The 17817-nt window shown below is 41.1% G+C and overlaps 1 protein-coding gene across 1 annotated transcript in view; it reads right to left on the reverse strand.

Moving 5' to 3' along the window:
- Positions 1 to 259: 259 nt before the first annotated feature.
- The window catches only part of LOC106956858 (neurogenic locus notch homolog protein 1-like), a gene marked incomplete at its 3' end in the record, with an annotated part of 33177 nt that continues 15619 nt past the window's right edge, over positions 260 to 17817 (reverse strand). The window contains exons 23-51 of the mRNA XM_015047934.1: positions 17241 to 17442; positions 16957 to 17097; positions 16685 to 16870; positions 16355 to 16426; positions 15839 to 15965; positions 15611 to 15744; positions 15074 to 15271; positions 14735 to 14884; positions 14054 to 14233; positions 10801 to 10917; positions 9976 to 10125; positions 9691 to 9843; positions 8502 to 8717; positions 8140 to 8244; positions 7432 to 7576; positions 7131 to 7342; positions 6722 to 6940; positions 6478 to 6581; positions 5573 to 5726; positions 5078 to 5177; positions 4628 to 4800; positions 4139 to 4375; positions 3870 to 4057; positions 3594 to 3714; positions 3127 to 3277; positions 2859 to 2998; positions 2027 to 2173; positions 1617 to 1727; positions 260 to 415 (exon numbers count right to left, since the gene is read on the reverse strand). Of these exons, the coding sequence (XP_014903420.1) occupies positions 260 to 415; positions 1617 to 1727; positions 2027 to 2173; positions 2859 to 2998; positions 3127 to 3277; positions 3594 to 3714; positions 3870 to 4057; positions 4139 to 4375; positions 4628 to 4800; positions 5078 to 5177; positions 5573 to 5726; positions 6478 to 6581; positions 6722 to 6940; positions 7131 to 7342; positions 7432 to 7576; positions 8140 to 8244; positions 8502 to 8717; positions 9691 to 9843; positions 9976 to 10125; positions 10801 to 10917; positions 14054 to 14233; positions 14735 to 14884; positions 15074 to 15271; positions 15611 to 15744; positions 15839 to 15965; positions 16355 to 16426; positions 16685 to 16870; positions 16957 to 17097; positions 17241 to 17442 (4489 nt within the window). The remainder of the gene's footprint in view (positions 416 to 1616; positions 1728 to 2026; positions 2174 to 2858; positions 2999 to 3126; positions 3278 to 3593; positions 3715 to 3869; positions 4058 to 4138; positions 4376 to 4627; positions 4801 to 5077; positions 5178 to 5572; positions 5727 to 6477; positions 6582 to 6721; positions 6941 to 7130; positions 7343 to 7431; positions 7577 to 8139; positions 8245 to 8501; positions 8718 to 9690; positions 9844 to 9975; positions 10126 to 10800; positions 10918 to 14053; positions 14234 to 14734; positions 14885 to 15073; positions 15272 to 15610; positions 15745 to 15838; positions 15966 to 16354; positions 16427 to 16684; positions 16871 to 16956; positions 17098 to 17240; positions 17443 to 17817) is intronic.

A 17817-nucleotide genomic window follows, 5' to 3' on the forward strand; every position in this document is an offset into this window, starting at 1 on the left:
CTACCTGTTATTAAATTTGACAGCTTTTCTAATATTCTCTACTTCACATTAGAGCTCGTTCTGTTTGGTTACTGCTTCCTTTATACAGTTCGTCCACCGTGAATCATTTCAAAAAGGAGCTCATGAGTCATTCTTTACGCTCTTATTGAACAACTGCCTCCTACGAATATTTCCTTCTAATTGCCTGGAAACTGCGACTCACAGAAGAGATTTTTTTTTTTTTTCGTAGATATGATTTGTACGATGTTGTGAATTACACCTGGCTGATGTCCAGACGGCGATCCTGTTGGACAGAACCATCCCGGGGGACAGATGAGGTCCACCGACGTCTGAGCCCATGACGGGCAGTAGAACCCTCGCTGGCAAGCTTCACAATCGTCCTCGGAGTGAGCAGCAGTCCTCCCCAAGAAAGTACCTATTCAGAGAAGATAAATGACCCCTACATGCAAAAATGATTCACAGTCCTGCTCCCTTTTGTCACATGCACACATATATCTATGCAGACTTGAAAGGGTATGGGATAATTGCCATATGTGCTCCACTGCTCCATTTATTCACCTAATTAAGTACCTATCTGACCATTCTGACAACTTTATTTGGACTCCCATTAGGTTTTACATCTCTCCATAATGTTGTAGATATATTAACCTATCACACATTCCTCCTGGGGGAATTATAGCCCTTCGCCGTACCTATTGAAGAAATGTGTGAGGTCAGGAGCATTGCTCATGTGGGGGCGTGACAAACCGTTTCTGTGGGAGCCTCGTCAACAACGCAGTCTTAGCAAAAGATAAAACACCCACAGGTCTTGTCAGGAGTTCATGAACACGCAGTGTAATCATAAATGTTATAAAAAGCTCCTGATGATTAATGTCGGTCTAAAAACTAGTTCGTGTTTTAAATCCTTGTCCTGCAGAGGTGAAATTTATTTTGTCTAAAACTTGCCACCTGTTGATTTGAGGTGAACTTGAATAATTAGAGGTGATTTCATCCTTCACCTTCATTCCATCTACTTTCCACCAATACCTCTTGAGCAAATTAAAATAAAATAAATCAATATGAAGCAGTATCATGTTCAGTGGTGCAGTGTCTTTTTACATGAATATTTTGTCACTTAAGCCCAATGACAACATTCTTGACTCATCAGACTATAAAATCTCTCTCTTAGATTTGAGCTGGTAAAAAAACCCAGCAGCAGATTTCAAGTTTAAAAGAAAGTTGTCTTTTAAAAAAACAACTTCGGGTGATTTTTAAAAAAAAGTGAAATATTGCTTTAAATGCTTAAAAAAAGGCTTAGTTCAATTGGCAGATTGTTTCACTTATATCAAGACATTTTCCCCCATGTTATAAGTGATTCTGCCAATTAAATTAATACTTTTCATCAATATTAAGAAATTACTGACTTAAAACAGGCTCCCATTTCTTGCTGAAATGTCACTTGTAAGTTATTTCCGTCTTATTTCAAGTGCTGTAAGATATTTGCACCAGACTAAACTAGATCAAAAGTATTTGGTAAGATTTTTGACCTAGTACACTAGTTCCTTTATGTAAGCGGCTGACTTTAAATGTTAATATTTTTTCCTCATCAGCTCTGTCTGTTCATCCAGTCTTTCTACCTGGAGGACAAGGGCTTGGCTTTGCGCTGCCTTTTGGACAGTAGTGTCCCGCAGGACACACGTCCCCATGGACTGAATCGCCATCAAATCTGGCTGAAGATTTCACTTCACCTGGAACAGACAGTACAACTTTATTGGATGCCTTTACTGGCTTTGTTAGCAAGTTATCCAACAGACTAAAATATTTACCAACCTTTGTAAAAAAAAAAGAAATAAGAAAAAAAAAACCTACTAAAACTATTAAGATTATGAGAAAAATCTTAAAGGTGCAAGAGAAATACCAAAAAATGTCAATTTCTTTTACGTAATTTGAAATTTCGCTTTGAAGGTGTTTTACAAAAGCCCTGCTCAGAAAGTTGCAATGCATTTATTAACATTATTTACAGGTCAAGTCGTGAATGAAATGCTACCAGTCATATTTCTCAAAGGCGATGCAGCTTGTGATCCCTCTCTGCAGTAGAAACCAGGATTGCACGGTCCAGACGGGGAAGATGCTCCAGGCTTAGCGCAGTAGTGGCCAGGCAAACAGGGCTGACATGCCTCTATAGACACTGCACCTAATATTGAACAAGACAAGAAAACTAGTGATTGAAAGAAGAAATAAGGTATGGTATGATGCTGTAATCTCAAATATATCCAGGCTTCTTGCTTTCAGTACAAAAATTTGTCCCATTGTGGGGGAAAAAAAAGCAAGTGGCATTTGAATCATTTTAAAAAACACACAATAGATCAGGCAACAAAATATTTAAAAGTCTTCATTCAGGTTATTGTTTTTTTCCATCAATCAGTAATTATTTCTTATTTATTTTTACTGTATTCAATGTACCAAATTGAATTTGGTTTTCGGCGAGTTATCAAATTAATATAACTAACTTTTTATTAAAAATCATATTTCTATTGGGGCATTTGATGAAGAGTACCTCAAATGACTTAAATCTGTCATGTGGTTTTTTCCCTCAGTGAGATATTAGATAAACATAAGTTACTTTTTTCAAAATAATTTTATTAAAGCATTATGAATTTTTTATACAATTCATTTTTCTTCAGAATTTAAATACATCTCTGTAGTTCAATGATTCTTCTTTTTACCAATAGTTTTTCCTTTTTACTTAGATATATGAACTGACAGGCTAAACAATTTTTAATGCAATGACTGTTTGGAGTGCCATAGTTGACTATTTATTTTTCATAATTATGTATGTAATGTATCAGCTTTTTTTTTTTATGAAGGTTTACTGTCACCATCTATGGAGCTAAAGGTGCCTGCAGGGCAAGGAACCATGTAGCTTGTGCTCTGTGGGCAGTAGGACCCTGCAGAGCACCGCCGTCCTGTTGGACCCTCCTCTGGCTGGGCCGAAAGAGAACCTTGGACACAGAGGTAACTAAGGAGAGAGAGGTCATTACAGCAGAGCTAAACTGAGGTAATATGTGGACAAACAATGGAGAAGCAAGATCGAATCAAACAGAGAGAGCTTTCAATCTTTCTGCAAACATCAGAGTGTTTATTTACCCAGGAGAGCAGAACCCTGAGGGAGTAGCCAGGCCTGAAGAACTGCAATATCTCCCAGGGGGGCAGGGCTCACAATCGAACTTATTGGACAATCCCATCTGGCTGCTGAAAGTGCCAGCTGGGCATGGGAACGCCACACCAGTCTGGGTTCCTGTAGATAAACATGTATTGAATCTACAGATGGCTGAGGGCTGAACATCAAAGAACGTTTCATGATGACCGTGCCTATCCGAATTATGCTCCGTAATAACCATTTGCATAATTGGAAAGCAGTTCAGCGCCACAGTCATTCATTGAGGAGTGCAAATAAAACAAGTTCAGCAAAGCACTCTGCGGTATTCAGACAAGCAATCTCACCGAGGTCGAACGCGACACAACCTGTGTCACATTTATCGGTGACGTTGCAATGCAGTGAGGCTGTACATTTGTCATGAATGTGTTGTCATATCCCATGCACCGTAGCTCACCAGGTGGGCAGTAATGTCCTTTAGGACAAGGAACAGGAGTGGAAGTTCCAGTCACCTGGTCAACGTCTGCGCTGACCATGCCAGGACAGAAAAATCCTGCAGGACATTCAATACAGTCTGCCTGTAAAGAAGTAATATAGAAGAAAACTATTGAATGTACATCCACTTAATATGCTTATTATGATTTTCTGGGCTTTAGATTATTTAACGCATGCTGTTAAGTTGTTTTTCATTCTGAAATATGGCAAAAAAACCTAAAAACATTTTCCTCCTCACCTGACCCGGCAAATTCTGATATGTCCCAGGCAAACAGGGCACCTGTCTATCAGATCCAGGTGGGCACTCGCTTCCTGGTGAGCAGGTCATAGAGTTCTGCAGGCTGCCGTTTTCTGTGCCTGGACAGTAAAAGCCTGCTGGACAGACATGGGGAGGGAAAGAGAGCCCTCTGCTGACACACAGAAAACCTACAAAACAGAAACATTTGTTAGGCAGCCACTGACGCAGCTTCTTAGGATTACTGCCAAATAATTCAAATTAGTTCCGACCTGGAGGACAAGGTAGGCAGTCAGAGATATGACTGTTTCTGCTCTTGTTGCTGTAATGCCCTGCAGGACAGGGAAGCGGAGCCGAGGAGCCTTGAGAGCAGTAATGTCCTTCAGGACATCTATCACCCGTCATCCCTCCGTCCTCTGGTGTGGGCGAACGAGCACCAGAGACACAGTAGTAACCTGCATCACACAGGCCGGATGCGACGTCTTTGCCAGGAGTCGCACAGAATGAGCCTGTTTGGAAGAAAAAATAAGAGAAGCCAAAATATCATTTCTATGCCGCTGGAAATATATCCTGGAATAAAATAAAAAGCGTTGTGAACCTACGGCCAAAAATACATAAATCTAGACATTTTAATAACCCACTCTGAAGTGGACTATTTTAACAGCAGAGTTTGTAATTACAGTAATGATCATTGACAAAAACGTGACCCTGGGTCAACTGCTGAATCTTTAATTAATCATTAGCTGTAAACGATGAGTGACCTGGAGGGCATGGCAGGCAGTCCAGGGGTTTTGTCATCCGAGTGCGAGGATTGAAACTTCCAGCTGGACACGGGAACTGGTATTTGGACCGGGTTCCGGTCGGGCAGTAATGACCCGGCGGACACTCAAAACTGCCCAGCAGAGATGTGGTACTTTTGCCAGGGCAATAAAATCTGTCCAGGCAAAACGGGAAAAATAATAATTTAGTTGTTGGCGTCTGCTGAATGCAATGAGTGATGACTGTCCTGTGCTCCTGTTCGTTACGCAGAACTAATAGGAAAAACACAGCTAAACTACAAATGACTTGTGTTCAAAACCATCAAAAGCAGACTCCTTACACGCGCCACAGGAATATTTACAGGTCCTGCACCTTCTGCTGTGTATGCCTGTGAAAATCTGTGTCAGCTTACAGTTCGTGGAGACCGTGTGAGTCTTGATAAGCAAGCATACCCCTGGGGACAGACACTGCAGCTGGCTTGGCCGTCTTCTGTGCTGATGGTTCCCGGGGGGCAGCGCTGAGGAGCTGCAGAACCCTCTGAACAGTAATAACCTGCTAGTGCAGACAAGTGCCATGAAACAGAGACACACACAATCCACAAGAAACAGGGTTTGGTTTCTGATCCCGTCAGACCAGCTGCTTCTGTTTGGCATGCCAAGCTTGAAAGAGGCTGTTGTTTACTTGTACGCTGAGCTTCCTTTCAGGTTATGCAAATAAAAAACACAATCGCTTGTTTAGAAATCCCTGTATGTGCTCCTTGTTAAATGTCTTAAAAACATAGTTTTGTGTTGAGGTTTCCTGCTTGAGCAACAATATAGACCTGACCTAATTATGACCACATTTGTATTATTCCCTCAGTAGCTCATTTCCTCCCCAGGCTAATCTGTTAGCCACTTTAAAAAAAAAAAAAGAAGAATAAAGCTGATATCCCAAGAGAACTTGAGCACCTTTTGGGCATGGACCTCCACGGTCGTCCTTAAGAGGAGGGTCAGGACGATCTGCACCCTCCACACAGAAAAAGCCTTCCCAGCATTTTCCCGAAGGTGCCGAGAGCCCCGCTGAGTCACAGTAGTGACCTGGGAAACATGGCTGACAATCTTCCTATAAGAAGATAAAGAGCCAGTTTTAGTTCAGACCAAAACTCTAGGAGTAACTTTTCTGATAACTTTATACAACGCATTGAGAAAATATTCATAACGCTTAGACTCATAGCACCAGCAGCCTTAATGTATTTTATTGAGGCTTCATGTTATAATCAACATAATAAGGTTGTAAATACCGTATTTTCCGCACCATATATACTTTTAAGGGAAAAAAATGGAAACGCATATAAGCTGCTGGTATCTTCGCCGCTCTCGGTTTCCCATAAGGACCCAGCCCTCAACTTAAAAGCTGCATCATATGAACTTCTTCTGTAGTTTCTAATTTCTCCGTCATGCCTGCTGCTAGCATGTGCTTGTTGTAAATGAAAATTAGCGCTTTCTTCCTTGATTTTCAATTTTGACCTCCAATGATTCACTTCCTGCTAAAGAGCCCCCTGGTGGTGGAAGAAAAATCCACAGAAAAGCCGCACCGGTCTGTAAGCCGCTTGGTTCAAAACGTGGGGAAAAAAGTAGTGGCTTCTAGTCCGAAAAATACAGTAGTTATAAAGTGGAAGAAAATCTAGGTGTGCTTTTAAGTAAAAGCTGAAGAAAAGCTAAAGAAAGGTTTTCACATAGTATGATGCTGCTATGTTTTGATTTGGGTCTAAAACTTTTACTTTTTGCCTCTGTGCCTCTTATTTTTTGTAAAAGTAATGAAAGCTTTGTCATTGCAAAGAGGACAAGAGAATCACATGCAGAGTGAACGTAACCTCGGAGGCCACTCTGGTGATGTTGGAGAATGTTCCAGGTGGACAGGGCTGAGGATGGATGGTGGCCTGAGGACAGTAGTGTCCAACAGGACAAGGTCCTCCTTCTGGCAAGAGACATGTCTCAAACAGAGCACTAATAGATAATCACTACCAAATTGACAAAGACATTAGCAAAACAACATCTGGGATCAGTTACAGTAAATGTGTGATTTTGCAGAGCATTTGTGTAAAGACATTTGTTTACCTGCAGCCTGTGAAAGAGGCTGTGGAGAGACGTTTCCATGTGAACAGTAATATCCTTCCTGGCACGGTCCAGTGACAGCTGTGGCATTTCTGGAAGAACAGTAATGGCCTCCGTCGCATTGTCTGCACTGGGAGACAGACCAATAACCAGGATCTGGACCGTAGGTTCCTTCTGGACAACTTCTCAGGGCAAATCCCGTCCCTTCAGGACAATAAAATCCTACAGGACAAAAACAGAAATCATGGAAATGGAGAAATATGAAAAGATTAAAAATATTTTGATATATTTCTATGCTTTTTTGTGTCTGTATTTGGCACCAATGTCATGGTATAATTTAATGGATAAGATTGTTTTTTTTTTTCAATTTAGGTTTATGAAAAACAAGCAAACAAAAGGACAAACAACAAACCTTCAGGACAGAGGTACAGAGAGCCAGACACACAAAACCAGCCTGGGAGACAAAGCTCACACTGAATCGCATGTGTTACAGCCACATAAGTCCCTGGATTGCAGGGCAAAGGTTCAACAGTTCCCTCGGGGCAGTAGTGACCCTCAGGACAGGGTCCTCCTGAAATCCCATCACTGGGGGTTGATGTGACAGCACCCTCTATGCAGTAATATCTACGTAAGAAACGCGGCAAAACAAAATCGGTTTGATTACCAGATGGCTTGAATGGCTTTGACTCAAACTAAATAAAAAGTTGATGTACCCTTTACTGCAGAAGCCGCTGGGCTTAGTGAGGCCAGCAGAGTCACAGTAAAATCCCCCCAAACACGCTTTACAATCATCCGGTCTATGCAAGCCTGAGCTGTTTGACAAACTTCCCACTGGGCAGGCTTTGGGGGATCCGGCGCCTGTAAAGACAACAGTAAAAAAAAAACTGCATTAAACAGGAGTTTGAACAAAAAAATAAAAAATAAAATAACGTTGAAATTATGCATGCACATTGTCTGACAAAACTATATAGCGTGGCAATGTTTCGCACGGTACGGTCAAAGCGTAAGAGCGAGTGTACAAGTGAGACACTCCTATGAAGGAACGAGTGTTGGGTGCAGCGCTGGCTTGCTCACAACAAATCAGTTTGCCCTGCAGCAGCGTTTCTAAGAGATGGGTCAGCCAAGTGAAAGAGGGCATGTGTTGGAATTATTTCAAAGACATCAGGAAAGCAGAAGCCGAAAGATGCGTGTTGTCAGAACTTGCTAATGGCCTCCAAATGGTAATTAGCATGAATAATACATTACAGCCATACAGTGTAATGGGCCAAAAGGGTAATAACGTCTTCCTCCATTCATTTGTGTACATTGCGCTTTTATCATATGGATGTTTATATGTATTGTATTAAAAAAACAACAACGCTTTAACAATGTGCAGGGTATAAACAGCTACAAGCTGATTTTAGCAGAGGCTGGGAAATAACCTGAGGGGCAAAAGTGACCAGGTGGGCACAAGGAGCCTGAGAATCCATCCTGGGGGGAAGGAGAAGACGCCCCAAGCTTGCAGAAATATCCAGCATGACAAGGTCCTACGGATGAAAGGACATAACAGATTTTTTCAGTAATTTTATTATTCAGTACATACATACAGCCCTCCAAAGATTTGTAGAGACCTCATTCAACAAGTAAATCACACAAATTGAGTTACTTTTAATCCAACAGTTCAACTGCTGTGGAAAGTTTTGTTGGCGAAACTAAAATGCACCAGATCATATAAAGGCTTTACACGTAATAAATCTAAACAGCGGTAGCTGGATTGTTGCCAGGACAACCGTGTCCACCTCACCTGTTGGCTCTGACAGTCCAATGGAAGGACAGTAGTGTCCAGCAGGACAGGGGATGCACCCTGCTGGGCTGCTTGTTCGCTCACTTGGGTTGAAGGAGCCAATGGGGCAGGGGTATTGGTTGGCCAGGGCTGTACCTGCAGGGCAGTAATGCCCTGTAGGGCAGGGCCTGGGAGAGGAGGCATTGACAGGACCCAGTCTCAAGTCACAGTAGTACCCTTGAAAGAGGAGAAATGGTTATTTTTAGATTAATTGTCAGTACATAAGAAGAGTGGAAATTTTTGTACCTCTGCCTGTCATTTTTCTGTACTGCATACAATCTATTCAAACTCAAAAAAAACTTTTTTTAAGCATTTAAAGCAAATCAGATTTCACAAATACATTTGTAGACCTTTGAAAGTTGCCATTTTAGTTGGACAACAGTGATAAATGGCTAAATGGCTATTTTTAAAAATCAGCAAAACTATTAAGCTCTTGAGTTGTTTTGGTGTTTTGATTATTTAATTCTAATTTGATTATTTTGTGTTCCTTGGTTTCTTTCCTTCAGTCATGACGTGCGAGTTTGAGGGTGGACCAAAATGCAGACAGGAGCTGGGAGCATGGATCATGTAGAGCGTATTAATGAAAAATTAAAAAAACACAAAAACTCACAGGGGGCACAGGGAGCCAAAGCAGAACAAAAACCATAAATCCAAGGGATAAGAAAGCAAAGGAACACAGGGAAGAAACGGGGAGAATAACAGGATATAACAGGAACGACCAGCAAGGAGTGTGAGCAAAAGAAGGGTTTAAATACTGTGAGTGTGAATGCTGGAATAAAAAACCTGCAATGATGAGCTAATGGGTGGAAGGGGTGAAAGGAGAGAGCAGCAGGCTGAGCAGAGAGAAAGAAAATGACACAGGGGGTTGAGTGAGAGTATAAAAGGGACTAGGAAATGAATCCAATAATAATAAATAACTACACTTAAGAAACAGAATTAAACTAGAGTAATAAAGAATAACGAGACACCAGAAATGAACCCACTGAAGTATAATCACTCAGGAAGGACTGAATTAAAGTAAAATATAAACAAGACGGATCTATTCAAAAAAGAGACCAACACTAGAATTAAATAATCAAACCAACTCACGATCCTGACAAAAACATTCATAAAACTTGTTCAGATTAAAAAGAGTTTTAGTCCCGCTCACCAGCGTCACAGATGATGCATGATCCCTGTTTGTCTCTGTCCTGGTATGTTCCTGAAGGACAGGGCTCTGGAGCTAAACTCCCCTCTAAGCAGAAATGACCAGAAGGACACGGCAGAGCTGTTGCAACACTCTGACCAGGAGGACACCAATATCCTAAAGTGTTAAATAGAGCACAGTCAAAATATCAAAGTAAAACATGAGAGTTTTAACAACAACAAAAAAAAAAAACTGAAACTTTTTTTTTTTTTACAACAATAAACTCATGAAACAAGAGTGTGGATTGACCTTGGCTGCAAGGTCCAGTAGGAGTCCTAAGTCCCGCTTCTCCACAGTAGAATCCGGCCGTACATGGCTGACAGCTAGCCTCATTAGTCAGACCAGACACAGAGGAGAAGCGTCCAGGTGGACACAACTCTGGCTGTCCTGATCCTTCCGCTAGACAAAGAAAGAGGTCAAGAAGTCATCAGTCATTCTTCTATTCATTCATCTTACTTGCGCATCAATTGCCACTGCAGGGTAATGAAGAGGGCCAGATAATTTATAGCTGAATAAACTTGGCTGAATGTATGGGCAAAACTCCGTATGGTTTGGCATTTTATGAGCAAGCCACCACACAATGAAAAGAACCGAGTCACACAGACACAGACAGGTAATTTTAAGAGTTTTATCTACCCAAATCTGTTGGGTTGTTTCAGGTCTACAGTCCATCCAATTTATTTTCCACTTTCTCTTTCGAGAAGTGAAAGTGGAAAGATAAAATCAAGATAAAAATAATAATAATAATAAAAAACAATACCTCAGAAGTACCCTATTGGTCTCTGTTCTATTTGGCTACAAAGAACAATTTATAAAAGCTATGCATTTCAGTGTGTCCACCCAGGCTGCACTCCTTATTTAGGAATGTAACACTGATTTTTATCAATAAAAAGAAAGTGTTATCTTTCTGGCCTGGGTGGTCCATTACTATTTAGAATGGTTGTTGCAATACAAATTTATCATTGTCCTTGTTCAACACCTCGTTAAATGGATGTTACAATGCACTATAGATCTATTCTCCTACTACCGCACTTTAATTTCACATAGTTTTTAGCTTGCTCATGTGGGTCTCACCGCAGAACGTCCCAGGAGGGCAGATGTTGCCTGTTATCCCATCGGTTGGTCTGCTCTCAGTGGCTCCTTGAACACAGTAATACCCGGGAGAGCACGGCCCCACTGGCAAAGCTAAACCTTTTTGGATAACATGAAAACATTGTTTTTGTTGTTGTTTTTTGTTTTGTTTTTTTTACGTAATGCAACCAGCTCATTTTGAAATGACGCATCATTTCAGTTTTTTTTTTTAAATACTGACAATAAAAACAAAATGAATGGAATGATGTGGCCTTAGTTAAAAGAAAAATTAGCAAAACTGAAATATGTTTCAATCCTAATCAAAGAGTTATATTAACCAGGGAGACAGTTTTCAGAAACATGCAAAAACCGTATTTTTAACTACTGTACCTTTAAAATGGTAACTTAACATGACTTGAAAATGCCAGTGTGTCGTGGCTTTTACTTAACCGACAACAAAAGTCTGAAGAATTGTTGCTTTAACCACCGATGCTGCAGGTTCTGAATGATGTGGTTTAATTGTGCATTCAAGTTTTATGCAGAAGTAGCGTTTTAAAATGTCCTAAATTAGACAGGAGATGCCCTGAGGTTAAAATGCAAAAAGGTAAAATTAAAAACTTTTTTCACTCGTCCTAACCTTCACATCTAATTAGGACGATGCTTTTAAAGATATTTGACGGTGTTTTGGTCATTAAATCATTTTCACACACAGTACTATATAAAGTATACATGTGAACATGTTCAGTTTGTGCTTAAATACATAACACACACACACAAAATAATACACTGCTATTAGCCAGTACTGCAGAGGTTGGCTTGTCACCGGGCACAGCAATTAGTGCATCCTGCTGTCTTTGCAATTTGCAAATGGATATTGGTTAAGTTTAGTCTAGCATCATTGCTAGATGCACATCCTAATTTCAGAGGTAAATAAAGAACCTAATACTTGTATTGTTGTTGTCTGCTTCCACAGCGAAGCTCTCTTTATAGCTTCTGTGTCAAGACAAAAACTGCTTACTTCAACAACAACTCATTTTGGCCGTTATTTATCACCGTGTTTACATGTAAAAACTAGATTTTACAATTTCCTGTGTGCAACTACAGGAGTACCACTTGAGTACCATAACCTAAGTAAGACAGTTCAAGTGTCAGCATATCTCTAATTTCTGATCATTACCCGTTTGTCTTTAATGTAAAAATGAGTTAACTAACTAGGTGAAAAACAAGTTGCTCAATCAGTGAAAACCTTCCATTAAAATAATATGACAAAGATTCATCACTGTTGCCACCTCTTTCTCACTTTCTCATTTTAGCTGGAATAAGATGAAGTGAGAAACTATCCAGAAGTCTGATCTATCAAAATGTAAGCCATTACTTAGAGGCATGTTTTGTAGCCCAGAGTGTGTGTGGGGGGGGTCATTAAACTTCTTATCAGCACTCTGCTCAAGAATCAATGATGCATGTTGATGCATTTGTGCACAGGGCATGGCCTAATGCCACAGCCATGAAGGCATCACTGAAGCTGATTTATTTATGTTCCAGAGCAACAAATTCAGGCACCCATGCAATGCCAAGTCAGAAAACTTTGCTTGAATAAAAATAAAGAAATTCCACATTATGCTCATATCCCTAAACAACACAGGTCTGCAGGTAGAGGAGTAAAGTACAACTTCTGGAGAAAAAAAAAATACAGATGTCTTAAACTCCATAAAAACATTACAAAAAAAAAAAATAGTTGATCTATTTATAAAAGTATTTCAATAAAATAAAGTTACAGAAAAGCCACAGCTCTGGAAGAGATTTTTATGCACAAACTTGTGTGTGAATGGCCGTTCTGCTCGATGAAAACAAAGAGCTTAAAGCAGAAAGCATGAGGCAGGCAAGAGGAGATATGCAGTTTGCTAATGTGTTAAAGCTTTAAGATGCAACTTTGTTGGAACTATGTGTAAAACTGGCATGCCTGAGGTCCAGAGCTGCCACCAATGGAAAGCTCTTTGAAATGAAAAACAACAACAAAGGAAGTCTTGCACTGCTGAACAGCTGGAATCCGACACCAAGGAAGAATGCTGTAAGATTTTCCTTAAAAATTAGAGAGAGCAGGGTGTTGGTGAAGAGGAGATGACATACCACTGCAGCTAGATTTATTTAAAACTGTATCGCACAATGAAATAATTACCGCATTTGTCATAAATTCACATTTTACTGTTAAAAGCAAGACTTTTAATGCGATGTGAGTGTGTTGTGAGTTCCAGAGAAACATATTGACTAGTTAGAAAAGACAGTCTGGCCATATAAATAGAGCTGTCGTGTTAAGGCGTCAGAGGTGAAAAAAAGTCTTACAGTGCACTGCTCCACTCCGCATCTGCAAACCTACCAAGATATCAGGTTTACTGACAGACCCGGCAGAGACAACATTAATCAGATAATCCTCCCAGGTGTCACAGAACTTTGAAGGAGCTGAGCTGAGGAGGATACAATAGTGCAGCAACTACTATGCTAACAACAGCTGAAAGAGAAGGTGTAGTAGAGAGTTTATTGAAGCTCGTGGTAGCTTGTAGGTTGTCAGATTCTCTCTGAACAACCGAAACTGCGAAAGTTTTCTTGTGGAGCAATCTGTTTACATGACATTTTTGCACTTCACAAAAAAGTTTATTTTATTTAAAACTGTTATTCTCACCTTCAAGTAACCAGAAAACCACCATTGAGATTAATACTCCCTTTTACAAAATGGTCTTTCTCAAGTAGTAAGAGGTCTTAGGTGCACTTTCAGTCATAAAAATATACAACAGAAGCAAGCTTTAACAGAATATTAGATAGTCAGTAAATTGTTTAGACACTTAACAGAAGGTAGAGGATCAGGGAGGGAGGAAAGTAACAGCCCATGTCTAATAGTCGGCCTGCAAATGCCATCCCTACGATAACCAATGGTGGTGGCATCATGGTGTAGAAGGATGCCTTATGATGATGGGAAGATCAACAAAGCTAAAAAAAAAATCATCAAACACTGAAAGGAAACCTTTAACAGGCTGCAAAAGTCTTGAGAATAGAGTCAAAGTTCACTTTTCAGTAGGACAGAGATCCCAATCTTTTTACTCCAATAAAATGCCCTAAAGTCTGAGACTACAAAATGACAAGATGTGAAAAGATTTGAAGCGGTAGGAATACTTTTTCAAAGCATATAGGGACATAAATGTATTAGAAATCAGTCAGTCCGCACACAGTTTAAAAGCTGTTATGGGTTTTAGAATCTAAATACCTGATTTATTGCAGAAGGTTCCCGGAGGACAGGGTACAGGCTCAGAGCTTCCCAGAGGACAGTAAAAGCCAACTTGACAGCGCCCCCCCGTGGATGTAGCTGGGCACAGGCAGTTGGCATTTGTGTAATTATCAAGGTCAAAGGGCTGCGAGTTCCACGCTGCGGACACACAGAACCAACCTGAGAGGAACAAAAAGCACAAAACGACACAAATCAGGCGTCATGTGACGACTTTCTCAGCGTGGGTTAAAACATGAAATCCAATGTTGCAGGAAAGGAAGCAGCACAGGGCAAGGTGGGAAGGATGAGTCACTGCTGAGAAAGGAGACGACTTAATAAACCAGACAGGCGTACTTCAAGCTCCAACCTTAGAGATGTGGGTAATATATGACTGAGGACAGGGCCATTCTCCTGTGCATCTTTGTGCATGAATAAATGATACGTCAAAAATTATTCAAAAGCTTTTGTTGCAGCTGAGACGCTGCCTCTGTTGGGTTGCGGTGTTTCATGCTTCATGCGCAGCCTTCGTTGTCTTCTTCAAAGTCTTAAAGGCTGCTTCGGACAGGTCGGCCCGGCCCTGAAGCCAAAACAGGCTGGCGCAGAGGACAAAGTCCTGACACCGGGAAACTAGGCTGCGTGACTGTGAGCTCGGAAGAAATGAACAAAGACACCATTACTCACCAGCCTTGCATTTTCCAGACACTTTGGTCAGCCGCTCCTTCTCACAGTAGTGTCCTGGAGGACAAGGCAGGCAGCTGTCCAGACTCTGAGTCATGGGCTCTGGGTTGTAGTATCCACGAGGACAAGGAAACTGGGTGGCATGCTTAGTTCCTTTACATTTAGCAAAAACAAAAATTAAAAGAAATCATTCATTTCATTCGGATATTTACAAAGCAACAAAGCTGAGGAGGGAGGTTTACTGAAGCAAACACCATACAGAAGTGCTAAAAATATCTCCGCCTGCTATTCCGGCCGTTTCTCAAGATGTATATGACTGATAAGCCTTTTGGATGACAGTACCATCAGGACAGTAGAACCCAGGGGGACAGGGGAACTTGGAGAAGTTGTCAGTCTTTTCCGGGCAGTAATATCCTGCCGGGCAGCGCGAACACGCCGCCTGACCTGTGAGGTTGCTGTAGGTTCCAGCTGGGCATGCCACTGGGCTGAAGCTCCCCTCAGGACAATAATGACTTGATGGACAAAGTCCTCCTTCAGAGCCTGAAGAGGAAAATTAAATTAGACGTGATGGAAGGATGCTGAAATGATCACTGCTTCGAGCCTGTAATGTGATGAATCTGCTTATAGTTTCAAGATTGTAATCACTTGTTCACCCTCACACATTTGAGTTGCGTGTGTTTCTCCCCTAAATGATGGTCATTTAAGATATTTCTATTCTAATGATTCATTTAATCCAAAATGTGTGATTTTAATCCTTCATGTTTCCAAGCTCAAATGTGAGAAAGACACGTTCTTCCTTCCTCACTGATCAGACAAGAAGACATGATAAAAAATAAAAATAAAAAGAAACTCAGAGACATCAGTATTCCTACTTCCTACCTGTGCTTGCTGTGTCTCCACCTGGACAATAGGATCCTGCCTGACACAGACCAGATGGACGAGTGAGTCCTGTGGTGCCACAGTATTGACCTGCTGGACATGGACTGCAGCCAGAGGCTTCTGTCAGATAAAGTCTGCAAGCGGAGAAAATGTCAAGACCGTCAGTGTAAACTATCTAAAGTCAGTAAAAAAAGAAGTATTAATTTTTACTATTCAGTTCAATGAAACCTGTCAGAGTAAGTGCCAGGTGGACAGGGCAGAGGAAGACTGGTGCCCTCGGGACAATAGCTTCCCTGCGGACATGCTCCTCCGATTCCCGTGCTGAAGTTCCCATCGGGATTCTCAAAGTTCACACCTGGCAAAGACGAGCATTTCAGTGAGGTGTACTCGGTGGTTTGTCACAACAGTGTTTGTACAGAAACAGGCCTTTTAGTTTGAGTAATAAATAATTGTTAGCATCTAGCTATGCTGTCAAACTGCTGAGGCGTTTCACATTTTGTAACCAAAAGTTTTACTATGTTATGTTGGGATTCTAGGTGGGAAATACTTGATCAAAATCACTCTGTCCATCCAGTAGAACTGAGATTTAGCTGTTGTGTAAAAACAGATGAGTAAGCAGGGAAATGAAATAAATGCAGGCCACACTTTCCAGATTTGTATTTATTCTTTCCATTTACCATGAAATTTCACTACACAATCCCATCAGATTGTGGTTGAATACTTTTTTTGAGGCATGCATTGTACCTGCTATGCAGTAGTACCCAGACTGACAGAGTCCAGTAGGTTCAAACAGGCCCCAGTCATCACAAAAGAAACCTGCAGAAACCATTGATGAAGTTGCTGTAATGCATGAAAAGTGTTCGTAGCAAACCCTTCATCACATCATCATAATATATTTCTCATTTAGTTCATTAAATACAGTTAAACTTTGAATTATTGCCTTTAATTTTTATCAATTAGTTTCAATCCCTCCAGTAAATAAATTACAGCTTAATAAATTAAAATCCATTTCAGCAGCACTTCTTATGTGCAGAATACCAATGAGTGCTAAAAATGATGTAACAACACTCCCACCTGCTGGACAAACGAGGCACTGCTCTACCCGACGAAGACCAAACCGAGGGCTGAATGTGCCAGGCGGGCAAGGCAAGATGCCTTCCACCCCCCCACCAAGACAGTAGTGACCCACTGGACATGGCTGGACGCCTTCTCCAGACAGACAATATGTCCCCGATGGACACTCATCACACATTTCTGACCCTTTAGTCAAGAAGACAAAGAGATGTATGTTTTTGAGTATATCTCTGATGCCCAGTAAGCTGCTTTTTCAGGAATGTGTGTTATACCTGTACTGTTTGAGTAAGTCCCATCAGGGCAAGGGATTGGAAAAGCTGACCCTAAGGGACAATAGTGTCCAGCTGGACAAATGTCCCCAGTTAAACCATCAGATGGCTTTGAAAACTTTGCTCCTCCTGAACAGTAATAACCTATAAATAAGATCAAGCAACATTTACACCAGTAATTATAACAAAACTGATCAAAATGATTCAGCGTGGTTGATGCATCTTTCATTTTCAAAACACTGTAATCTTTTTGGAACTGGACGCATCACTGATCGACAAAGAAACACCTGTGTCGCATAATCCTGACGGCTGACTGAGTCCAGTGTTGTTGCAGTAGAATCCGGGTGGGCAGGCCCAACAGGAGGACAGGTTCTGGCCTCCCACTGAGATACTCCATGTCCCTACAGGACAGGGATGCTGCTGCGGGAACTTTGTCCCCCGCAGACAGAAGTATCCTGCAGGACATACGTCACCAGTAGCAACAGCTACCTGTAGGAATTAAGACAAATATCAGTCTACTTCTTAAATAACGTTAATTTCTCTCCTAATTTGCAGCAAACAAAGCTGAAGAGCACTAGGTGTCCTCAGGGTGTCAAACGAAACTTTTTGTTCAGATAAATATTCTTGGACGTCAAAAACATGACGTTGGCTTCATCTCAAATGTTCTTTAAAGTAAGACATGTGGGCAGTCGAGGCTGGTGCCTGTCACTCATTTCCTACGCACCATCAACGGCTTTTCCAAATGAAGAACTGCCGCTATTTATTTACCAAATGGAAAGGAACAAAATATTCCTCTGGGTTTGTATTTGTGCTATTGACACGAAAGTAACTGCGTAAAAGTGCGTTTAAACATGAAAGTCGTGT

This window comes from Poecilia latipinna, unplaced genomic scaffold, assembly GCF_001443285.1.
Source record: "Poecilia latipinna isolate Pla-1442-1.1 unplaced genomic scaffold, P_latipinna-1.0 Scaffold851, whole genome shotgun sequence".
Lineage (NCBI taxonomy): Eukaryota > Metazoa > Chordata > Actinopteri > Cyprinodontiformes > Poeciliidae > Poecilia > Poecilia latipinna.